Source organism: Parasteatoda tepidariorum, chromosome 9 (assembly GCF_982258835.1).
Source record: "Parasteatoda tepidariorum strain Cologne lab strain chromosome 9, Ptep-v5.0, whole genome shotgun sequence".
NCBI lineage: Eukaryota > Metazoa > Arthropoda > Arachnida > Araneae > Theridiidae > Parasteatoda > Parasteatoda tepidariorum.
Genome location: NC_141763.1, coordinates 92,855,955 through 92,883,335, shown reverse-complemented (window position 1 = coordinate 92,883,335; position 27,381 = coordinate 92,855,955). Strand labels below are relative to the sequence as shown.

General features: G+C 33.3%; 1 protein-coding gene across 1 annotated transcript; it reads left to right on the top strand.

The window, feature by feature from the left end:
* Positions 1 to 27,381, top strand: LOC107440138 (pancreatic lipase-related protein 2). The gene is made up of 7 exons (XM_087152362.1): positions 1 to 282; positions 7,999 to 8,255; positions 11,719 to 11,865; positions 16,202 to 16,310; positions 20,116 to 20,232; positions 22,761 to 22,853; positions 27,064 to 27,381. The coding sequence occupies exons 1-7, from the start codon at positions 174 to 176 to the stop codon at positions 27,312 to 27,314; spliced, it is 1,083 nt and encodes a 360-aa protein (XP_087008488.1). The 5' UTR covers positions 1 to 173; the 3' UTR covers positions 27,315 to 27,381.

Sequence of the window (27,381 nt, the reverse complement as noted above, 5' to 3'; positions counted from 1 at the left end):
AAGGGTAGATGAAATTTGTATAAATATGAAGTGAGTATAAATATGTGGGGCGTTCGTGATTGGGAATGAAAGACGTTTTTTTTTTTTGGTAAGAGTCTAGAACGAGATATTATTGTTTGGCAATATTAAACAAATTTTTCAGTTTTAGTTTTGAATATTAAAAGTTTAATAAAATGTGGCTGAGTGCATTTATAGCAGCATCATTAGTTAGTACAGCTTTAAGTAAGAACGTAATTGTTGTACCCATAGAATCTATGTATCCGGACGATGATTATAACCACAGTAAGTAAATTCAAAAAATTTGAATGTAAACCATATTTATTGCATGATTATTAGGTCAAAAATACTTAAATTATAGTTATGCAGATGCTTAAACTAGCTTTTGTATGAATGATATAAGTTAATTTGTGAAAATTTAAGATAACTATCATGTTGATTAAATTTATAGCAATAATATGAGTTAGTATACACAATGCATTTCGAAACTTCAAAGCAACTACAGTTATAAACACGCGTTTTCATAAAGATGAAGATGTCCCGCAGTGGAGTGATCGTTAAGACACGGTTCCCAGCAGATCACCGAAGTCAAGCATCACTGGCTGCGGTCAATGTGCGGGTGGGTGACCACTTGGATCAGTCTGCGTAGCGACCGAGGGTGTGCAGTATTGGTCTTCGTTAAACTGTTCCACCGTAAAGTGCTCGACTTCGCGTGCAGGTCGTCGGGTTACCGAAGCGGGAGTGCCATCCCCTCTGTAGAGGATCAAAATTGTGATGGCATGTCTTCGGATCATCATCAGGGGTGCTTCCCAGACCGTCGCCAATAGCCCATCGTGAAGCTCTAGTGCGACGTAAATTAACTACAACATCATGAAGATGAGAACAAAATGAAAGTATAATAAATTCATGTAATTAATTTACTTTCTGAGCATTGCATAATTTTAAGGTTTTAAAACCCATTTTGGGGCAAAAATTAAAGTTAAGTTTCTTTAAAAATTAAAAGAAGTCTACTACTTGTTGGAGACACAATTGATGTTTTTTACAATGTTTTACTTATTAATAATTTTTAGCTAGTTTTATTTATTTATTACATTTTTTTAATTGAATAAAGTAATTATCTTTTTTTTACACTGAACTTTGCTGATCAGGTTTGATGCACTAATCTTCAATTCATTTTTGATTTGTTTCAATCATCTTAAAAATTTAAATAATTAAATTTTTTTTCAGTTCAAAATCAATTTGAAAACATAAAAAAAAATGTGATCAAACTTAAGTATCGAAATTTGAACTTTAAAAACTCTAACAGTATCTTAACTCTACAGTCTCTACAAACTCTAACAGTCTTAAAGTATTCTAAAAAAGTCGAGGGTTTAAACAAAAAAAAAATTTAAGCCCCTCCCATGCTTATGGTAGTTTGAAAGTGTAAATCACAATTATAACATACAAAATTATTCAGTTTAAATATAAAACTATCTTTTCAAATACGACCATATAAGATTTAAATGACATTTAAGTTACATCACATTACAATTTGAAGAATTTACCAATTGAAGGATTTTCTAGAAAACAAAATACATTTACGATCATCTATGTGATTGCAAGAGTTAATATCCCAATTAAAGTCAATAAAAAACTGAAGTGTTGAAATCGAAGAAGATTATGACCAGCAAATACTTGAAGAGTAGGACTTATTTATTTTAATGTTGAGATTTAAGCAAACCGTTAAAATTCAATTAACAACAAAAAAAAAAACTTTATTTTCACCACTTGTCGCCCAACAGATATTACCAAAACTGTGAAGAGAAAAACTCCGCATCCAAAAACATAATCTTAATTCAGACTATCAAATATTCTATTTTTTGCAAAAAAACTTTTCAAAAAAATAAATATTTACAAGAAACTACGCTGTGTCTAAAAACAAATACGGAATAAAATAAAAATTTTTGGGTAAAATGTTTAGAAGACGGGCAACTAGAGAAGAGAAGGGGAACTAATTTTGATTTTTGCCAGTCAAATGACAATTTTCTAAATGTTCTAAGTGCTCTATTTTCTATTTCTTTTCCTGAAAAAAAAATCTGCAAACAACTGCTTAATAATTGAGTTATAGATTTACATTATTTGACCACATTTACTCTTTAGTTATTATAAAATAATTTGCAAGACACTGCTTAGAATTTGAAAAACAGATTTACTTTATTTGACTACTTTCACTCTCTAAAAAGTTGTCATAAAATAATTAGCAAGCCACTGCTTAGAACTCGAACTATATATTTACATTGTTTGACTACCTTTACTCTTAATAGTTATTATGAAATAATTTGCAAAATATTGCTTAATATTCGAGTTATAGATTTACATTGTTGACTACATTTACTGCTTAGTTATCGACTTGCTTTATAAATGAAACATGGCGGCTTCTTCCAATTGATTTATGGAATATTTGATGGAAAAAAATGCTCCCAACAAAGTGCAAAAAAAAATATAATAATAATTCTATAATTATTATTTTTTACTTAACTTAATTACCTGTCCCAAGAAACTGAAACAAAAATAATGATTCTACTTTGACATTAACCAAAAAATATTAATACAGTCAAACCCCGCTACAGTGAACCTTCAAGGGACCGAAATTTCAGTTCACTATAACCGGGTGTTCACTATATCCGCAACACAGGCAATTTAACTAATGGTTCCCAAACTCCTCTCTTTTATTACACATTATTCAAATAAATGACTGAAAAATATTATGTAGTAGCAAAAAATGATTTATTTTTCATTACTCTTCGTCTTCCGTACAAAAAAAATTAGTAATCTTTGGCTGATGAGCAATCCTCAACATCAGTTATGGAAACACTTCCCGACTCTCAGATAATTTTTCCTGAATTTCTGTTAATGCGTTTTTTAAACCTGTCTAACCAGCCATTCGAGCACATGAAAGTAGTCTCATAAAATCACTTAGCAAATTTATTCACATTTGTCCAGATTGCGGCTTCTTCGAATGGTGAACCACTTCAGTAATGCTTCTTCAACATCCTTGTGATCTGCTTTTCTCAACTTTTTTCTGCCATCTAAATTTTTTTCATGAGCAGAAATTATTAGTTGCCTATTTTTCCATGTGTTACAAACTTCAGATTTGGATAGTTTATATTCCATGAAAATATCAACAAAAATAAAATGAAGAAAAAAATCAGTGGAGGACAGAAAAAAGTTCATTATATCCAACTTCCTCACTTTTTTGGTTCACTATATCCACAAAAAATAACATTATGCGTGTATAGCAAGGCACGGGACCGAACATTTGGTTCACTATATCCGGGAGTTCACTATAAGCCGTGTTCACGATATTATATTTCCATTGTATTATATTTGATTTTGTTTGATTCCATTGATTTGTTTCCATTTGTATTGTATTTTGTTTGACTGTATTATATTTCCATCTTAAATAAAAAACTCTCATTGCTTTTCAATTTTCTTCTTAACATTTCTCAGAAAATGTTTGGAATTTCATACTTTTTCATTTAATACCTTTTTTGGAAATAGAAATAATGGTGGTTCCTTTTTTTACTTTTTTAATATACAAAAATGCCATAACATCTTACCAATAAACCGATGCTTAAGGTTATCGCTAAGGAATGAAAACAAATATTTATTTCTCAGTCACATGAGAAAATAATTTCGAAAAGAATAATTCTGTAATCTGTTAAAGACTGATAAAAAGAGAGGGGGGGGGGAATGTTTCCTCTGGCACAATAGCTTAGAAGGCTTACTGCATGCGCAAATGGACGGAAAATTTTTCTGTTAAGTCTAATTTCATTTAAAAATTCACCTGAAGTTATTATTTCAATTAAATGAGTTGAAAATTGCAGTTTAATATCATGGATAGTACATGAATATACTGTAATAGAAAGTTCCGTATATTTAAAAAAACAATTACAAAGCTGAAAAAAACATACAAAATGATATCTACCGAAGCCGAAAATACATGCAACAAGTCTACTCCCACGTGAACAAAAGAGTTTCATCTTTTTCCCACTTCCTCAAAATCAAAACAGAAAACCAGTACACGTGTAATTCACGTGGTCAATCCCTTCGAAAATCTGACCACGTGCAGTTGCTTACGTATTTAAATACCCCAGATCAAATAAAATAATGATAATGAATTTAGATTTGAAGTGGCATTTTGAAGATTTATCCTCTGAGAGACATTACTCGAAATTATAACGACTCAACTACCATTTTCTAAAGTTACTTAAAAATTCAAAATAAAATGTTCCAAATTAAAATCACGCCCTTGGGATCATGAGCTGCTGGTGTCGGAAAGTCACTTCATATCGGCATACCATGCGCCATGAAACGAAAATCGTTTGATCACGAGCTGATGGCGTCGGAAAGAGTCCTTCATTAAGAAATATCATGCGCCATGAAAGTAAAATCGTGTGATCATGAGCTGATGGTGTCGGAAAGAGTCACTTCACATAGGGATACCATGCGCCATGCAGGGAAAGTCGTGTGATCATGAGCTGATGGCGTCGAAAAGTCACTTCATATCGGCATACCATGTGCCATGAAACGAAAATCGTTTGATCACGAGCTGATGACGTCGGAAAGAGTCCTTCATTTAGAAATATCATGCGCCATGAAAGTAAAATCGTGTGATCATGAGCTGATGGTGTCGGAAAGAGTCACTTCACATAGGGATACCATGCGCCATGCAGGGAAAGTCGTGTGATCATGAGCTGATGGTGTCGGAAAGTCACTTCATATCGGCATACCATGCGCCATGAAACGAAAATCGTTTGATCACGAGCTGATGGCGTCGGAAAGAGTCCTTCATTTAGAAATATCATGCGCCATGAAAGTAAAATCGTGTGATCATGAGCTGATGGTGTCGGAAAGAGTCACTTCACATAGGGATACCATGCGCCATGCAGGGAAAGTCGTGTGATCATGAGCTGATGGTGTCGGAAAGAGTCACTTCACATAGGGATACCATGCGCCATGCAGGGAAAGTCGTGTGATCATGAGCTGATGGCGTCGAAAAGTCACTTCATATCGGCATACCATGTGCCATGAAACGAAAATCGTTTGATCACGAGCTGATGGCGTCGGAAAGAGTCCTTCATTTAGAAATATCATGCGCCATGAAAGTAAAATCGTGTGATCATGAGCTGATGGTGTCGGAAAGAGTCACTTCACATAGGGATACCATGCGCCATGCAGGGAAAGTCGTGTGATCATGAGCTGATGGTGTCGGAAAGTCACTTCATATCGGCATACCATGCGCCATGAAACGAAAATCGTTTGATCACGAGCTGATGGCGTCGGAAAGAGTCCTTCATTTAGAAATATCATGCGCCATGAAAGTAAAATCGTGTGATCATGAGCTGATGGTGTCGGAAAGAGTCACTTCACATAGGGATACCATGCGCCATGCAGGGAAAGTCGTGTGATCATGAGCTGATGGTGTCGGAAAGAGTCACTTCACATAGGGATACCATGCGCCATGCAGGGAAAGTCGTGTGATCATGAGCTGATGGCGTCGAAAAGTCACTTCATATCGGCATACCATGTGCCATGAAACGAAAATCGTTTGATCACGAGCTGATGGCGTCGGAAAGAGTCCTTCATTTAGAAATATCATGCGCCATGAAAGTAAAATCGTGTGATCATGAGCTGATGGTGTCGGAAAGAGTCACTTCACATAGGGATACCATGCGCCATGCAGGGAAAGTCGTGTGATCATGAGCTGATGGTGTCGGAAAGTCACTTCATATCGGCATACCATGCGCCATGAAACGAAAATCGTTTGATCACGAGCTGATGGCGTCGGAAAGAGTCCTTCATTTAGAAATATCATGCGCCATGAAAGTAAAATCGTGTGATCATGAGCTGATGGTGTCGGAAAGAGTCACTTCACATAGGGATACCATGCGCCATGCAGGGAAAGTCGTGTGATCATGAGCTGATGGTGTCGGAAAGTCACTTTATATCGGCATACCATGCGCCATGAAACGAAAATCGTTTGATCACGAGCTGATGGCGTCGGAAAGAGTCCTTCATTTAGAAATATCATGCGCCATGAAAGTAAAATCGTGTGATCATGAGCTGATGGTGTCGGAAACAGTCACTTCACATAGGAATACCATGCGCCATGAAGGGAAAGTCGTGTGATCACGAGCTGATGGTGTCGGAAAGTCACTTCATATCGGCATACCATGCGCCATGAAACGAAAATCGTTTGATCATGAGCTGATGGCGTCGGAAAGAGTCCTTCATTTAGAAATATCATGCGCCATGAAAGTAAAATCGTGTGATCACGAGCTGATGGTGTCGGAAAGAGTCACTTCACATAGGGATACCATGCGCCATGCAGGGAAAGTCGTGTGATCATGAGCTGATGGTGTCGGAAAGTCACTTCATATCGGCATACCATGCGCCATGAAACGAAAATCGTTTGATCACGAGCTGATGGCGTCGGAAAGAGTCCTTCATTTAGAAATATCATGCACCATGAAAGTAAAATCGTGTGATCATGAGCTGATGGTGTCGGAAAGAGTCACTTCATATAGGAATACCATGCGCCATGCAGGGAAAGTCGTGTGATCATGAGCTGATGGTGTCGGAAAGTCACTTCATATCGGCATACCATGCGCCATGAAACGAAAATCGTTTGATCACGAGCTGATGGCGTCGGAAAGAGTCCTTCATTTAGAAATATCATGCGCCATGAAAGTAAAATCGTGTGATCATGAGCTGATGGTGTCGGAAAGAGTCACTTCATATAGGAATACCATGCGCCATGAAGGGAAAGTCGTGTGATCACGAGCTGATGGTGTCGGAAAGAGTCACTTCACATAGGGATACCATGCAGGGAAAGTCGTGTGATCATGAGCTGATGGTGTCGGAAAGTCACTTCATATCGGCATACCATGCGCCATGAAACGAAAATCGTTTGATCACGAGCTGATGGCGTCGGAAAGAGTCACTTCATATAGGAATACCATGCGCCATGAAAGTAAAATCGTGTGATCATGAGCTGATGGTGTCGGAAAGAGTCACTTCACATAGGAATACCATGCGCCATGCAGGGAAAGTCGTGTGATCATGAGCTGATGGTGTCGGAAAGAGTCACTTCATATTGGAATACCATGCGCCATGAAGGGAAAGTCGTGTGATCACGAGCTGATGGCGTCGGAAAGAGTCCTTCATTTAGAAATATCATGCGCCATGAAAGTAAAATCGTGTGATCATGAGCTGATGGTGTCGGAAAGAGTCACTTCATATAGGAATACCATGCGCCATGAAGGGAAAGTTGTGTGATCATGAGCTGATGGCGTCGGAAAGAGTCACTTCATATAGGAATACCAAGCGCCATGAAGGGAAAGTCGTGTGATCATGAGCTGATGGCGTCGGAAAGAGTTACTTCATATGGGGATACCATGCGCCATGAAGAGAAACTCGTGCGATCATGAGCTGATGGCGTCGGAAAGAGTCACTTCATATAGGAATACCATGCGCCATGAAGGGAAAGTCGTGTGATCATGAGCTGATGGTGTCGGAAAGAGTCACTTCATATAGGGATACCATGCTCCATGAAAAATAATTGCCTCATCGAGGTCTTAAAAGATTTAAATGCTGCATGCAAGGAAAGTTATAAAGCAACAAATATCAAAATTCTTATTTTTTAAACAACGTTTTCGTAACACAGCTATGCATTTTCGCATTTATTATTTAACAATCACTTTCATACTTTTATTATGTAGTATATCCGGATGTATCACGTGTTGTAATCAATATGATATATTGTATTGTAGATAATTTCATTTTATTCAAAAGACCTCCATTTTTCAAAACAATGTTGCAATTTATTAAATAATGTGTCAATATGAATGTTTGATTCATAGAAATAATGACTTTTTGAAAAACAATTTAATGAAATATAAATGAAAAAAAGAGAAAGTCTTACTCCAAATGATAAATTATGTCATTTCTTTTCTCCAGTAAATTTCACGACAAAATGTTTCGGTGATTTGGGATGTTTCTATACCGGTCCTCCTTGGTACCATCCTCTGTACAGACCAATAAGTGTACCACCGCAAGAACTGCAGACGAAGTTTCTGTTGTATACACGCTCCAATAAAGAGGAGCCCTATTATCTGGAACCAACACTTGAATCACTGCTAAAGTCTCCTTTCAAAGATAATTTACCAATAAAAGTACTGGCTCACGGATTGGGAGCTCACCCAGATAAATTTATAGTAAGGAAACTTTGAAATTTTATTATTTTTATTATCTTTACAGATTTTTTTCATAATAAAGTTAGCAGATTTTTAACTTTCTTTTAATTAAGTCTATTTAATAAATACAATTAAAAATGGGGCACATTGCAAAACAAATGCAGTAGAAAGCCTCACGATTTTACAATGATATTAATGCATCTTGATGTTAATTACACCATATTCTTGTTCACTTTGAACTGCACTTTCTACCTTCGTTGCCTTGGTAACGATGCGACAGGCAGCAACGCTCTTTTCATTTACGTGGCATGACAAATCAATACATCTGGAGGTACTGGATCGGAGATGGATCGTGCTCTGGTTCAGGTGTAAATTACGATTCGAAGATGGATGGTGTGTGAAAGTACTCTCCCTGTAAAACGGGATGTGACGTACGCATGTTGTCTCCGGTTTATCCTCAAGGATGCTTCCCAGAATGTCCCCAATAGCCAATTGTGCAGCTAAAGATTATATAAATTAATACACCATCCTATCGTGTGCAGTTTTCCAATGAAAAACGGACCACCCCAACAACGTTTGATCTAATGATCGGATCTTCGCGTTCTAGGATTCATTCTTAATAGTAATGCTTATAAAGTACTGCAGTCGATGTTTTTAAATAAACGATAATATGAAATCAGACTCTGAATAAAAATACCTTCTAATTTCTGACTCGCAAAATATAGGGGGTCTACAATCTGGAAAATATGGTCAACATAGTTTGGCCGGAGAAGTAGTTCAAAGTTTGAACCCCTTAATGTTAGTTATATTTTTTGCATATTTCGCCATATCTTCCAAACTTTCTTAGCGAATTTTTTTTTTCAAAAATTCACGCAATTAATAAATTCGTTTATCCCAAGATAATTCCATGCAAAAAATTTCAATTCAGAAGTTCTCCTGATAAGGCGAAATACGCAAAAAAAAAAAAAAAAAAACATTAATGTGTCCAATTTTTGGATTGCACTCCTACCCAAACTATTTGGAAAATATTTCCCAGATAGCGAATATTCTCTGTTTTTTGGGTCAAAAATCCGAATCTATTGAAGAAAATACGAGAATTCAGAGAAAGTGCGTTTTCGAGCATGATTTTGTAGCTTAAAATATTATACGCACTTATAAATTTGCATATTTGAGGTGATCCCCTCGAGCCACTAAGATTGAACCTAAAAATCCGATTTTTAGATTAAAAGTTATTCTGGGCAATCAATATTATTTTTCGCGATGAATTCGTTGGATATAATGCAATAAAGGAGCCAGTATAGGCTGTATATGTATAGTCCTGAACACCTTGCAAAAAGAAGAACAATTTATTGGTAGTGAGTTTCACACATCGAGTGAAATACAATATCTTGCAGATAAGAGAAGGTAATTCATACGTCCTTTGTCATAAAATGTTATTAATAAATTGAAATGCTATAAAATTAAGTAATTACAGACAAAATGACATCAAAGTTTCGTTGTTTGCTGAAAGTCATCTAATCTGGTTCAGCCTGACGTTTCCAAAGTTTCTGCAAATCGATACCTACAAGCGACGTCATGCTTAGGTAACTCGTGGCTCCCCCCCGACAAAACAACACAAGAAGGACAAATAGAACCGAGAAATGAATTACATTTATGCCCTTGGTGGGATTCGAGCCCGAGATCTCCCTGGTAGAAGACCAACACTTTGACCGACTAGTTTAGACACTTTATTTTTGACAGTCCACTCTTCATTCTAGTTTCGTTATTCTAGTTCACAATCTCCCACAATGCGATATGATTAAGTTTCCAGTAGGTGAAACATTTTCGTTCATATATTGGGCGTACAAATTAGTTCGGTCCATTTCTTGTGTGATCAAAAATGCATTTATTTCAGAACAAAATGAATGAACAGATTAATCAAAGTATTGTCCATCGCTGGTTACTGCTTTTTTCCACCTTTCAGGCAATATTCGAATTCCATCTCGAAAAAAATATGTCGTCTTTTGAGGCGATCCAAGTTAGGAGCCAATTTTCGATTTCTGCGAAAGAAGTGAACTGTTGACCTGACAAATCGTGCTGCATCCGCCGGAACAACCAGTAATCAGAAGCAGCAATGTCCAGCGAACACAGCGGGTGCGGTAAAATATCCCACTTGAGCGTTTCCAAATAATTTTTTAAGACTTTTGCGACATCAGGCTGGCCGTTATTAGGCAGAAGAAGAACTTTGTCATGTCTTTGCTCGTATTCCGGCCGTTTTTCTCGTAATGCATAGCTCAAACGAATCAATTGTAGCCCATACCGATCGCCCGTAATGGAATCACCAGGTTGTAGCAGCTCATAGTATACAAAACTATTCACCATTCTTCACTCACCATTGGAGCATTGTCACCATATACTTCTACAAGAATTCGGTGCTCTTCAGCTGCACTTTTCTTCCAATTAAAGCAGAAAGATAAAACCTGCCGCAAATGGTGCTACGTTACCAACAACTCAACAAAGTAAAAAAAATAGGGTCTTTGTATGACACTCAAAGCGTTTTGTAGAAACTGAATATTATTGACAGATGTTTAACCTCTCTGAAACCACCGAATAAAGATGTCATTATGAAACATTCATAACAGCAGAGCAATCTCTTAAAGACGAACCGAACTAATTTGTATTCCAAATATTTTAGAGTTCGCGTTTCATTTCAAATATAGTGATTTTGTGACGAAATGATTCAAAAAATTAACTTAATACAGCTCAAGGATTGCTGGATCGTCAGAACTGAGAGTTATGTCTCTGAGAGTTCTAGAATATAGCTGAGAGTTCTCGAATGAACCAAAGGGTTAAAAGTATATTTTGTACAATATTTGCTAGGCAGAAAATTGTACAATTTTTATATTATTTTGCATAAATACAATAGTACCCTGCCTTATAATAAATCCAAATCTTACCAAGTACCCGGAGCAGGTAATGAAACAAATAAAATTTTTGCTGTGTATCCTGAACTGGATAGGGTAAAACTGGATAGGGCTTAATTTCCACCAAATATCAGGCAAAATTTTCGGTTCCTACTCATCGCTTAATTTTAAGTTTTAATTACTTAACATAAGGTATTGACGACGGTATATTTTATGGAGCATAAGTAAGAGGGAGATTGACGTCTAATTTCATGTTTGTGGATAGCTATTTATGACTCGAATACAATCAAAAGTACCGCTTTTTATGGAGAAGATGAGACGGGTTGCTAACTTACAATCCAGCCACTTTTAACGACTCGCTCTCTTTTTTGGAGGCTTTCCACTTGGCAGCAGTTGGATCAAATTATAATGCAAGTTTTTATTTCTGTAAAAATTTGTGACCTAAACTGTAAAAAGAAGTCACGAATCAAGTTATTTACGAAAATGCCAAGCAGAAGAGCGAGTTGCTAAAAGTCACCGGATTGGAAAATCGTAGCCCGTTGCACTTTGAGAATGTAACAGTTCTTTCTCCATTCCTACAGGGTACAATGCAAGAGCTCCTGAAGTATTCCTCTTACAATGTAATCTTAGTCGACTGGTCACGTGAAGCAAGCGGTACTCCACCTCAGGCAACTGCCAACACCAGATTGGTCGGAGCGTATACAGCTAAACTTCTTCTTTTCATAATGGTTTGATATAAGTTGAACATTCATAATGGTTTAGTATAAGATGAATATTATCCATATTTTTTTAATGTCTTTATTTCAACGTATTCAATTCACGAACACTTCTATCTGGAAAAGTTAGAGAAATAAACAAAATCATATATGGGTCATTCTCACGAAAACTGTCATTTTTCAGTTCATAAAATCCCAAAAAAGTGAAGTGAATAAAAAGCTCTGAAACTTTTTATATTAATAGAAATATGTAATGGCATTGTAAAGAAAGTATATGTCCTATAAATTATACTTAATATTTAGATTAATTAATTTTTAAAATAATTAATTTATAATTAATTAATTTATAATAATTAATAATAATTTAATTAATTTAATTAATAAATTAGTTAATTTAATAAATTAACTTATTAATTTTTCAATTTATTTTTCAAATTAATTAATAAGTAAATTAATTATTTTCACTATTTAAAAAGTGAGGGAATGACACTAATAGTGAGGGAATGATATTTTATTTTAATACATGTTTTTTTCTAAGTTACATCTACTTAAAGTTTGAAAATGATAACATACTAAGTATATCTAATATTTATTATAATTTAGTCTTATATATTTAATAGTTTTTACAGGTTTGGGAAATAAAATTGGCTGGCACGATTGAACAAAAACAAATTTAATAATATACTCATCTTGAATCATTCCCTCACTTCAGCGTCATTCCCTCATTTTATACACTAGTGAGGGAATGACGAATTCAATAAAATTTAAAAATAACAGTTGGGCCTAATTAATTTCTGAAGTCAATCACATACAATTATATTCATACAAGAAAGCAACATATAATTATCCACTTTCTCGATGAAGTTGTATTTTATTTTACTCTAAAAAATGACATGAGGGAATGACAAATGTAAAAAATTTTACCTGGTTTGATTCATTCAAATTTATTCCACAGCAAAGCTTCTTTAAGTTGAAGATGGAAACATACTGCAATTTTGTTCTATGATGCCAGTTGTTAACTTCTGAAGTTTTTATTAAAATATTTTTATTCTAAGAAGATTGCAGGTGATAAGAACATTGTTGTGAGGGAATGACGCGAAACACTGGGGACAATGTTTAAAATAGTGCTGTGTTAATATTTTTATCAGAAATTAAATTTAAAATTGATTTTCTGAATTCTATATTTCAGTATTCTGAAATAAAAAACACGAATTTGTAAAAAAAAAAAAAAAAAATTATTTCAGAAACAATTTTTTTCTTTTTTTAAATCAGCAGTGGGGACAAGTGAGGGAATGACATATTGGTATATTTTAATTACCTAAAATAAAAAAAAATAAAAAAAAAATGATAATTTTATTTTTATTCTTTTGTTAGCTTGCATTCTGAAGGACACTTTCCCTGAATTTTTTTTTTTTCGTAAGCTGTAAAACAAACATAAAATATACTGGGGACATGAAAATGACTGTTTTTCTGAGAATGACCCATATATTTAAATTTAATTAAATTATTTTTGATATTATTGAATTTTCTGAGTAGCAGTTGGTTGTAAACACTTTTCTCTATATATTATATTATTGATACGGGACGCTCATTTTTACAAAAAAGTGGATTTTGTCAAATCGCTCTCATTCTTTGGGAGATTTTTTTCTTTCCTGCATAAGAACAGTGCGCCAAACAGAATCGGGCCAATGCCGAAAAACTTTTTATCTAATAATCGTATCTTTACTCCAGAAAACTCAATCTTACAAGACCGAGCGATGACTTCACATATGCTAATTTGTTAGTGCAGACGATATTTTAAGTTACGAATTCAGGCACGAAAACGTACTTTCTCTGACTAAACATACCTTGTTTTCAATGAATTCGGATTTCTGAATTTTACTTTTTACATGTTCCGCTGTATCTCGAGAAATTTTTTAGCCAATGGAAAAACTTTTGCTCACAATTATAAAATTCGTTTATCCAAAGATAAATCCAAGCAAAAAGTTTTTACAATACAACTCAAAATTTTTTCAACTCTTTTTGAATAAAATGAAAAAAATGAATAAATATTTAACAAAATGAATAATAGTTTTATAATTACAATTTTATAATTATAATTATAATTTCAAGAATTAATAATTATTTTATTAATTATAAATAATTTTGTAATTATATAATAAATATTAAACAAAAAAATGAATTGTTTAATTGTATACAAAAATGTTTCAATTCGCTGAAAAAATTCTCGAGGAACAGCGAAATGCGCAAAAAGTAAAATTAACATTTTTGGATCTCACTCCTGACTAAGCTATGAAGATTATACCTCCCAGATTGGAGCTATTCCCTATATTTTGGACATAGAAATCCAAATCCCATGAAAAAAAAAGATATGTTTAATAAGAGAAGTACGTTTTTAGGTTTGTTTTATAACTTAAATTAGTGTCTGTACTAATTAGCATATTGGAAGTCAACCCTCGAATCATTAAGATTGTTCCCGAGAAAGTGAAGATCCGATCATTAGATCAAAAGTTAATAAAATAATATAAGTAACAAAAATAGGTAACATAATTTAACAAAAATAAGTAACGATTTTAAATAACATTTTGAGGAAATCAAAAATTTAGATTAATCTTAATTTTGACGAAAAAATATCTAAGAAAAAATGTTTGTTCTAAATTTAAAAAGCATTAAATTTTAATGTCTAAAACTCTAAAATGTAAGAAAATGTCATACAAAATTCATTGAAATAGCGAATGAAAATATCTAAACACTAAACCAGAAAAACAAAATTCAAAGTTTGCATAGATAAAAAAGAGTTTAAAATTATGTTAATTTCAAAACTATCTTTTTCTAGCAGATTTTTGTAGTAATTTGCAGTGACTTTTACAAAAAGGTTATCGAGTGTTCAAAAGAGAAACCCTCTTCCTATCAGGAAATTGCAATACCTAACTTACATTAGTTTGGAGAAAAAAATCTAGTTAGTTTAGTTGGGTACTGGGAAATTTTGAAATGGGAAATCTAGTTATTTGAGTTTGGAAAAAAAGTTAACTAGAATTTGTAAAATTTTTAAAAAAAAATATGCCAAAAACATCGAAAAAAATTTTTTTTCGAGGAAAAGTTTTAAAAATTTTCAAAAGAAAGTAACGCTTAATTTTGACATTTACGTTACAAATACCTGTACTTGTTTCTCAAAAAAGTTAAGGAAAAACAAGTAAAAGTACTAAATTTAAAAAGTAACAAAGTACAAGTAAAAGTACGTTCCTTTTACTTTTAATTCCGTTACAAATAGCGTGAGTAAATATATTGCCATATATGGTTGTAAGCACAGAATAATTAATTTATCTTATTAATAAGACGTTTTTCAACGATACAAAAGAAGTTGTGTAAATCATTGTTTCTTGTTTCTATACTTATGAAGTCGATGTTTTTAAATATTGGAATGTATGGCGTATTTTTCATACTGTATCAAAAGTAAAAACCCATAGTTGAGGTGTCAAAATTAATATAAATCTTTATTTTTATTCCATGAATACAAATTTCATCAGAATAAAAAGAACAGAACTCTAATGATGACAGATATTCATTTTCTAAAGATAGTTAATTTTTGAAAGCAAGAACCAAATTTATTCACGATCGCTTATTTATTTTTATACGCCAAGAATTGTTTTTATTGAAATAAAAAAACACTAAAGTCAGTGAATATTTTCGAAAATTTTTTCTGAGTCTTAATAAAGAAACAACTTTATTAAAATAATAGATCATACATTTTTCATATTTTAACTTTGTTCCATCATATCATATTTGTTCATATCTTAATTTTTTCACAGATGCACAAGACTTTAACCTAACAGTCTGTATAAGAACATTTATAAAAATATAATTCACTGAATGGCATTATTTTAAATTAGCCCTAGATAAACAATTTTAATGTAAAGAAATCAAGCGGTATAGTAAACTAAGTCTGATTCGAAAAAGAAAGAAAAATCACTGAATTGGCCGTGGAGCCAGTGTTTGCCTAAAGAATACAAGATTCTCTAATAAATTGATTTTTCTAAAACTCACTAAAATGTTAAATAACACATTCTTAAACATAGCACATTATTAACAACCACTGACGAGTTAACTCGTCTTCTCATGCCTAAATGTTGTTGACCTATAACGACTAAACTCGTCTTTGCACTTGCATTATCCACTTCAACTTATGAAATCTAGGACGATATAGAATGTTGTAAAACTTCGCGCATCTTATAGAATGTTTCACTTTACTTCCATATTCAGTTACAAAAATAGCCGGTGGCATGATATAGTTTATGTGAAAAAAATGCCAGTCAACAAAGTGTTAAGTTCATCCTTTCTTTTCGTATAGGAGCATACTGGATTGAAACCAGAAGACATCCATCTGATTGGTCACAGCCTTGGTGGTCACCTGATTAGTTACGTTGGAGAGAGAATTAACAATTTGGGCAGAATCACAGGTAAGGAATTTAAAACTGCTTTAGAAAAGATATTTTGATTCTGTTTAAGAAAGTACTCCAGAAAGACAAAAAAAATAATTAAGAATTGAAACACCTCATAACTGTAAGTGCCCGTGCTAACGTCACCTTGCCAAATGCGATAAAATAGTAAATTTTTGGAATAAAATTGTCTTGGGGTGAAAGTACTGGCGAATGATTTTTTCCATTTGAAAGAAATTAAAATTACGTCAAAATGAATTTTTCTAAACAAATCAGTAATTTTTTATTCTGTCACAGTGCAGATGCGCCGTATAACCAATCAGAATTCTGTCCAAATAATATAAGCCTAACACAAACTACCCTGAAATAGTTTTCTATCGGCAAAAAATTTATTATAAAAATTTGTTAAGATTAGCGTTGAGCGAAGACCTTTGAAAATTGTCGAATACTTTTGCTATTTGGCTAGTTTACTAGCAAGTAATTTGAAATCCTTAGCGTGGGTCCTATTTAGAGAACAGTGACATCACCCTAACAGTGGCATGAAAGCCATGAATTCTGACAAGGAAAAAATGTTACTGGTTTGGCCGTGATCTCTTAGGGCAGTGTTTCCCAAAGTGTGGTACGCGTACCCCCAGGGGTACGGGAACAGTTTAGAAGGGGTACTCGTTCTTATGCGAAATATCTTGCAACAAACGAAAATTTCAGAAATTTTTATTTAAAAACAAAGCTAGCCATGAAAATTTACGATGACGTAATTTTCTATTGGTTATTTTTTTGCAGAATCAACAGTTAATAATTTTTGGTGTCAACAGCCAGTTGAGATTTTTCACTTTTGTGCAATTTTTTAGAGTAAAAAATGCATTCATTTTTCTATTAGTGGTATATCGCGCTACGAAAAATTTAGAAAGGGTACACAAAAGTCATAAGTTTGGGAAACACTGTCTTAGGGGAAAGAGCAGGGGCTTCCAACTTACATCAGGCCAAGCGCCACAATTAAAAACACAAATCAAATGGCGGGCTGCAACTTTATCAAAATTTTATGTAGGACTCTTATGTTTGAAGGAACATTAAATATTACTGTCTGATTTTTACCAAGTTGTACAAAACAAAAGTATTGAATTACAAATTAAAATAAGAAGTAGATTTTTAAAAATATTTAATTGCATATTAAGAAATTCGGGCTACAATAACTTTAATGTGCACCCATGTATTAAACAATTAATGTGCAGATATCTAATTGTTAAGATATAAAACTTTAAAAAGGTTGGTATAAAACTTACATAGTAGCGCACAAAATGTTCAATGACAAAATTGAGGTTTGTCTGCTGCAACCACCAGAGAATAGATATTTACATTTTAAATTTAAAATTTACAAATGTGTGTGTAAATATTTTCGCCCAAAATCAGTGGTTTCAAAAAGTTAAATCGGAGAATTTCTTCGAGAAAATTTCTCATACACGCATGCTAAATTATATTCACAAAATACAAAAAAATGAAATAAAAAAAAGCAACATACACGATTAATTTTGTATTTGAATAAATATTTTCTTGGATGCAAAACCTGAGAAATAATTTTTTTTGCACCGTTGGTATGATAAATCTCACAGAAACGAAGAAATTAGGTTTTTATTAACGAGAAAAGTATTTTAAACCTACATACTAATACGAGACAACTAATACGAGACTACTACAACTAATACGAGACAACTGATACTATTACTAATACTAACTCGTATATTTCAGTTTGCGGGCCACAAAAAAAGGCTTTGCGGGCCGCCAGTTGGAAACCACTGGGATAGAGCATTCGCTTTCCAATGAGGTGACTGGGTTCGAATCTAAGTGATGGCGGGGTGATACAAAGTCAGCATTCGGCTTCAACCGATCACAGTACTAACGTAAAATATAAAATATCCGCAGTGGTAGACCTATTATGGGTTAGAGTCGTTCCAGATACGGTTTTTCTCTCCATGTTCACTAAATGCAGTCTTGTTTAATTAAAATAGACCTCCACGAAGAAAAATTTCTCCCAATACTTGATTTAGTATTTCCCTTGTGTTCTGGATTGAGTTCAATCCAGAACACACGAATCCAATTAAAAGGCAACGGAGCTTAACATTAGTAATTGTAAACTCATAAAATTGGGACGTCTGTTCAACGACGGTTATAAAATAAAAAGAAAAAAAAAACATTACTGGTTAGAGTGATTGAAGAGAGAATAAATTCAAAGTTCAGCAACAACGAAAATCCGATTTTTTTTGTCTATTTCCATTGTTTTCTGTGGACAAGACATGGACACCCCACATTAAACTAATTCTCACCCACTGTTTCAATGAAAGCAATGTCCTGGTTTGATCATCAAGGCGTCAACGTTTAGGAAAATATATTTGGAAAAAAGTTGCTCTAATAGTTGCTTGCATCGAAAAATTAGTTTTCATGAGATTTCAAACAGAACAGTTGTTGGTATGAAATCTTTATAATCCTTGTCGAACTGTGCCGACCCGATTTTTGTGTTTGCGACTACTAATCCTCAATTCTGTAGCCTTATAATTTTGTACTGAATCAAGAAGACAAAGAAACTCCTGGATCGAGTATTAAAAGAAACTTGAGTTCATGAAGGACTTTTCGGTGGAACTAAACCGCATTTGCATTACATGAAAAAGGAAACTACGAAAACCTCCCACGGTGAGTCTGACTGCAAAGGGACTCTAACCCATTATCTGTCTTTCACTGAATATATTTTATGTAAGCACTGTGGTCGGTGGGAGCCGACCAGCCATCGCTGGGATTCGAACACGGTTCACCTCATTGGAAGGCGAATACCCTATCACCTAAGCCACCACCACTCCGTATGAAATCTTCTGACATCGTAAGGAATTGGTGCTGCCATCTAGTGTGGCAGAAACTAGACGTCCAAATTAACATGACCAACGGTATCTCACCCATTGTGGTGGTCCTGAAAGAGTGCATACCACCTCTGGAGAACGCACTAGGTCTGCTTATCGGCAAGACCGATTGTGCAGCTCATTGGAAATAAAAAAAAATCGTAAGGAATTTCTTCAAAAAATGCACAATTTTTAATCGGCCTTCATAGATAGTTCGTAGATAGACCTGGAAAGAACTACTTATCACGTGGCGACTCAGTTTGATAAAAGTGGCGATTTAAATTAAATGAACAGCCAGTCACTTCTTTTTCGATATTTTTCTTTTCAGTTGCTCATCGTACTTTCTAGTTTGGAGAAGTCAATTCAGTATGTTTAACTAAATTTTGTCACATATTCATTGCGTTTTTATGTTTGAATTTACATTTTATAACTGATTATTTCCAATGGAAATTTTTAAGAAAATATAATTTAATCCAAGTAAAGGAAAACCAAAATTGACTATTACGTAAAAAGACCCCATAGGAATCGGTATTGACCTATGGAAAAAGTGACTTAAGTCATTGGGCTTGAGGAAAAAGTGACAACTAAGTTATTAGAGTCTACCGGCCTCCGGTTTCTAACAGAAAATTTAAATTTTTTAGGTCTATTCGTAAGTTTTAAGAAAACTATAAAAATTCCTGCCCTTCTATTGAATTTGTTGTATTTCTATAATTTAATAAATTTTGATAAGATCTGTGCACTTTATAAATTGATAATTTCATGCATTTTTAAAAACAAAAATTAATAAATTCTTATATTTTAAAATTTGTCAATTTTTTATTTTTCAATTCAGTTTGATGCGTTCACGACCTTTATTAAAACAATTGCTCTTACACTTTCATAAAAATTGGTAACTTCGAACACTTACATAAAATTTTATGACTTGTTTTAATACCTTTTTGTAGGCTTGGATATAGCAGGTCCATACTATGATAATGCACCCAAAGAAGTTCGTTTAGATAGGAGTGATGCTATCTTTGTTGATATTATACAGACGAACCGTGGAAGAAGTTTTTTTGAGGGTAAAGTACCATAAATTCAGATTTTACTTCCTACGTCACAAGTAATCCAGAAGTACAAATTAAACCGCTGATGTTTTACCCCAAATGAGATTTCATTTACCCTGAAAGATTAGATTTTCCCTCCTTGCTTGAGACGAGTTGAGTTGTATTGAAGAAAAGTGAATACGACGTCGAAGAGGAAAATTCGGTTAGGTATCTCAGGACTGCCTGTGTTTGCATGGGGAAAATATATATTTTTTAAGCAACACCTATCCCAAATAGCGAAATAAGGTTTATTTTCCCTCAGCAAAAACCTTTTAATGTAAACCTAAAATGGGTTTATATGCGGTTTACGTGTAAACCTTCGAATCTTAAAACGAGATCTGTGACAATCTACGCACATTACCCTCATCCAAAACCTTGGAAAACAACCTTCTACCTAACAACCTTAAAACGAGGTTGTCATAGGGTTTTCAAGCGTGAAAAAAAAATCCTTCAATAAAGCTAGTCTTAAGGTGACAACCGTTTTCTATTGAATTCAGGTCTGGAGATCTGAAGGACCCATTAGTCGTGCATCTCAGTTGAGAATAATTTAGACAACCGTGCTGGTTAATTCCTCTTCCACGGTTGTTACATGAGCTGGGAAAACGTATTTAAAAAAAACTTAAGTATATAAATAAATGTAATAAAAAATATAGATAATGTAATATATAAATAATGTAAATAAAAAATATATGCAGGTATATGTCGCTTATCCACTTTACAGAGCGTTATATTTACATAGGCATTCATCTTTCGCTAATTTCAGGGATTTGAACTAAACAGTAAAAACCATCCTGCTCTGACCAGAGTTTCCTTGCCTCAGCGATAAATGCGAGTTTGCAACTATTATCTCGAAAGAGCTAGAGGTTGCATCTCCAAGTCAAAAGAATAAAGTAACTGGACGTGTATACTAAACCTTAAAATTCCTTTAATCATACAAGAATCGATTAAAGGGGATGACGTGATCGAATGGTTTTACACAATGTCTAATTTGTATTGATAGTTTTTTTTTACGATCACCTTTTTTATGGTGATTTTTTACGAAGTTTTATTATATAGTTGTTTGATATCCATGTACTTAAAACAGTCACTACTGATCCTGGTACCCAATTTCAAAGTGATTTACTCAATTGTTTAGCAAAAATAAACTGCTCTAAAAATGTTGATTGTTTTTCCTATATATCACTCCCAACAAACAGCGGCCTTGAAATTTTTACTGATGGATCAAGGATGGAGGTTACCGACTCCGCTACTGATACCACAGAATATAGAACTGGCTTCGGCATTGTTACTAAAATGCAAGGTACTTTAATCGAGGCAACCTCCACCAGGATCTCAAACAATAGTAGTGTTTACATGGCAGAATTGGTGGCAATTAATAATGCTTTTCTCTGGCTCTCTAAAAAAGAATATCCAGACGCCACTATCTATACTGATTCGCTTTCCTCGTTGCAAGCCTTACAAAACCCAGTATCAAGCTCAAAAATTGTTGAAAACACTAAACAATTATGGCTATCTAATATACTCTGCAATTGGGTTAAAGCTCATATAGGTACTCAAGGCAACGAGGAGGCGGATCGAGCAGCTAAGAAAGCCACCGATCTCTGCCAAGTTGCCCTTGAGGTCCCAAGCTCCATCGCCCAAATTAATACTCAGGTTAAATTATATAGCATGAAGCGCTGGGGGCTGGAATGGCGGAGTTCCGAGAAAGGGAGACAGACATTCAAATTTTTCAAAGACCCGAAATTAAATAGACTACAAGCAAACTTCTATCTGAATCAATTTTTAACAGGCCACGGAGTGTTTGGAGAACACCAATATAAATTATTCCACAAAACTCCAGAATGCAATTACTGTGGTGAATATCAATCTATTGATCACTTGTTAATGAATTGTTCTCAATTCCAGACAATCCGGGGCAATAATTTTAATAATATTGGCCAACATCAATGCTATGCTAACCTGACTTGTAGAAATATCATAAAAAAGATTATTAAACAAACTTTAGAGGATGTATTGGGGGACGGTCTTTAATGTCTCGGAACTTGTTCCTTACAGCTTGGGTGTCTCATTTTTTTTACTATCTCTTTTATAAACTCTTCTTCTTTTACTTGCTCCAATTTTATTGTTATTTACTTTTGTACTATTTAATTGGTTTTAAGAGTAATGTTTTTAAATGTTTTACAATATTGTTATCTTGTAAATTTTGCACGTTTATCTTTTAAATTGCTCTTTTAAATTATTCTTTTAATTGACACTTTTAATATATTGCTGTTTTAATGCTTTTCACCTTACATGATTTTAGCTGTTCTACGCCCGCCATGTTCATGGGCTGTTGCCATGTCTGATGTGCATTTTATGTAATTTATATTTGTACTGCTCTCTGGATTTTTTTTGATTTTAATAAACATTTACCCGCATGCCTTAAATAAGGGCGGGTCGGGGTAAATTCTTCCATATCACGTGGTGCTAAACTATTCTATTATATATTAATTTTGCTTTTGAAGGTGCTAGCTTAGATGAAATGGTTGGACATGCCGTCTTCTCCCCCAACGGTGGTAATCGTCAACCAGGCTGCCATTACACACCGACCACACGTCGTAAGTTTTCAATTTAATACTTATTGGTTAATCAATTTCATTCTGTTTGGAATTTGTATGATAAGTAGTGAATGAGCCATGTTGGCACATGAGTCAGAGGGTTCGCCTTCCAATGAGGTGAAGCGGGTTCAAATCCCAGCAATTTGCTGATCGATACGAATTTCGCCCCAGGCTTGCACCGACCACAGTGATTACGTAAAAATATTCTCAGTGGTAAACGGATCATGGACTAGAGTCCGCTTGCAGTCAGGCTCATCGTAAGAGGTTTTCACCTGGTGTTATTTCAATCATAAAGTCCTCCACGAAGACAAATTTCTCCCAGTATTTGATACAGGGATGTCCTTGTCTTCTGGAATAGGCTCAAAATTACAAGGCTACGGAGTTGAATATTGATATTGGTGAGCTCAGAATTGAATCGACTGTTCTATGACGGTTATAATTATTGGATGATGCATACATTTATTTTGTTTCTTGTTTGCGAACATTTTCCTATATTAACCATTTCAATATTTTCTAGTGAATGTACTCCACAATTTTGTACATAACTTCAAACTTTAGGAAATAATATTTTCCCTTCAATGCATATAAATTATCTTATCTCTTTAAAGAGCCATTTTATCCACAAACAAACTAAAAAATTATTGAAAGTGTTTATTCCGAAACAATGAGGAGTCAATTTTTTAAAAGTTATTTGTAACATGAAAAATGAAGGAAGTGGGGATTCAATTTCTTCATTTAAAAATTATATTTCAGTGAAGGAATTCAATACACTATTTAAAGGAAAAAGTGATATAAAAAATATTTGTGTTATGTTACATTAAAACATGTTATATTGAAGTTTATTGGTTATCTTATTTGGCAGTTAGAAAGAAAAACTACCTTTTAAGCAATTTTTTTTCCAATATCAATATCAATTATTTCCAAGTCACAAGTCAAAAAGACTTAAATGCAAGAAATAAATGTCATCATTTAACTTAGTCACAAATTTGTAACTACTTTCTTATTTTAATTTATTTTACAGTACAGAACCCGTTATCCGGAAATCAGAAAACCAAAAAACCGGAACGAAATTCGATTAATTTTCCCACCATTTTAAAAAAAAATTATTTTTTTTCCTCATAAGATTTTAGGATTTTTTGAAAGATGTTTACCTTACCATCATTTTGGAAATAATCATTAGTGTATTACTTAATCGTTTTTTCTTCTTTTTAAGATTATTTTTCATATTTTTTTTTAGTTGGGTTTAACTATAAAAAAACGGCATTTTGTAGCGATTCAGAAAACCGGAAAAATCAGTTATCCGAAATATCGATGGTCCCGGATAATCGGTTTCCTACTGTATTTCTTTTTGTTACTTTTATGGCCAATCACAGCCATACAAAAGTATCTTAAATCGGTAGAAAACATAGTTTCTTCCTTAGCTGGTAATGAATGTGGATTAAAAGCTTCTAAGAAAATTTTTAAAAAAAATGTCTGTACGAATATCTAAATTATACTCTGTTGCAAGGTTAAAAAGAACCATTATCCTTATGAGGAGAACCTGTTTGAACTCCAAATATATGCCAAGATCCCGGCTCGAACATATATAAACATTGTCAACTCTAAATTAAAGAATAATAAATGTTGTTTCTTGCAGACAATTTTCTTCTGCAGTGTAAAAAAAGTAAAAATTTTTTATTTTGTATTTCATTTGTTAAGGGTATGTCAGCGTTAGACACACTATTTTTAGTGAACCAATCAAATCCAGTGCTTTTGTAATGTCATATAGTTGTTTCCTTTCCAAGTACGAATGTTCTCCTCATTTATGAAAATATATCGCCGAGTCTAGTATGACTACGAAAAAATAACCCTTTTTTAATAAATCTACGACATATATTGTAAAAGATAACGCGTAAAATATATATATATATAAGTTAAAAATGTAGATAAAACAAAGGAAAATAATAAAAAAAATTAAAAATCCGGAAAATTAAAGATATAGTCTTTTCATCAGCCCACACGATTATATACGCAAAAAGAGTGCTTTCTGATATTGTATCAATATAGCCAAAGCAAAATATATCAATACAATAGTGTAAGGAGCAATCAAAAAAATTTTTTTTACAAAAATTAGAACAAATAAAATAGAACACAATAAGTAAAAATAACGCGTAAAAACAGGAAATAATTTAATTTTGCTTTGGCTATATTGATACAATATTAGAAAGCACTCTTTTTTGCGGATATAATCGTGTGGGCTGATGAAAAGATTATATCTTTAATTTTCCGGTTTTTTAAAAAAATTTAATCATTTTTTTCTCCCAGTTGTTTGTTATTTCTTCTAATATTTTCTTCCCCCCCCCCCTTTTTTCCCACATGTCTGTTATTTTCCTTTGTTATATCTTTATTTTGAACTTATCTTATGAGTTCTGTTTACTTGCAACTTATGCACAATAAATGAAACTTATTGTTTTTCTTAATTTTCTTCGTGTTTTTTTGTATTAATTTTGCTATATATATATATAGCAAAATAAATAAATACAAAAAAAAATTAAGAAAAACAATCAAACGCACTTCAGTAAGAACGTACTTTAAAACAGAACTCCTTTGGTTACGCACAATTTGCGCTTTTGTTTTCATATTTTGCAATCTGGCAATCTTGTTACGAAAATATTTTAAATCATTCTTGAAAAATTTCCTGTTCATGTAAGTACATTTGAATTCGCTACTCGCTTTATAGATTATGTTTTATGCTCTTTTTTATTTTATTTTATTTTCTCTTTTTACGTGTTATTTTTATTTATTGTGTTCTATTTTATTTATTTGTTGTAATTTTTGCAAAAAGTTTTTGAGTGCTCCTCACACTACTGTATTGATATATTTTGCTTTGGCTATATTGATACAATATTAGAAAGCACTCCTTTTTGCGGATATAATCGTGTGGGCTGATGAAAAGAATATATTTTTTATTTTCCGGATTTTTAAAAAACAATTTCATTTCTTCGGATTTTCATTATTATTATTATTTTCCAGTTTTTTGTCATTTTTATTTTTCTGTTCATTTTTATTTTTTCATGTGTCTGTAATTTTCCTTTGTTTTATCTTCATTTTGAACTTATATATATACATAATATCAGGGCTACATCCCTGATATTATGGGTAGTATTTAGCTCAAATAATTCAGTCATGAACCAAAATACTTCTTCAATAGTTTTATTTAAACATAGGCTGTTGGTGGTAATAGTTCGCACCCATTTCTCCACACTGGAGGGGGGTGGACAGCACTCTCGGACAATTCCGACATAGTTTTCAGGATCACATCATGTTGAAAGAAACACGCAAAAACTATCGCTCCTGCATTATTTACTAACAGCAAAGGAGGAAAAAAGGCTCAGTCGCTGCATACCTTGTAACCCTACGCATCATAGAAAATCATTTAATGCTTCCTAATATGGAAGTGAAAGAGGGAGAAGATTTTAAAAATAACTCCTCCTTTGAAATATAAATCTAATTATAATTCATTGGTATGTTTTTAGCCTTGAAGTCCCACAATAGAATATCTCTACACCTATTCTTTACCACAGACATTTTATGAAAAGAGTTTTAATGCTTTTATTAATACAAAAGTAATTTCTATAATTTTTGTATTATATATATATCGTAAAAGATTAAATTTGGCTGACGTTTTTAACTTTTAAAAGTTTTTATACTGTTTTCGGAAGCACAGTTGTATAATTTGATAACTAAATAAAACGGAACTATATGTAGTGGTGGATGATTATACCGCAATGATCTTTCCTTAACTTGCCACGGAGTATGATTCACCTTATTCCCGACTGTGTTGCACGTCTTCAACGGTAGGGGGCAGCTTTTTCAACTTTCTGTTGCAGTCTAAGGTAGAAGAATTTCCTCTGATATAAACTAAATTGCGTAAATCCACAACTCAACGATCTGGTAATTGCATATCAATATAGGATAATATCCCAAAGTACTTTTTTTTTCATACCGTCATCTGATATTTTAAAATACGAAGAAAATATTTTTTTGCGAAAATACGACATCAAAATTAAATTTAGAACAACTGAATATTCCAAGTACTTACGTCAATGCTGTGACGTCAGAAGAGGATCTCACGACTTTCGGAAGTTTTTTTTTTCAATATTTTTTATTTGTTTGATATATGGCGAATACAAAAGTTAATCAGAATTTTTTTTTTATTATTCATTTATAGCTCGTGGCTGTTTTGCTCAAACGGTTGGAAAACTATGCAGCCACAGAAAATCTATAGAATATTTTCAGTCTTCCATCAATACTTGTCGCTACACTTCATATGCATGCATCGCCTACCAAGCATTTAGGGAAGATGCCTGTAATCATACTCCATTCACGAACAGGATGGGATTCCACGCTGTCAAACCACCTTATCAGCTCAATTATTTCTTGGACACCACCGGTAAGGCTCCCTACTGTGAAGCCAAATAATTTCTGTAATCCTCTGATTGTTATGTAGTTATGAATCCTCATTAAATTATGAAGTAGATTGCATTTA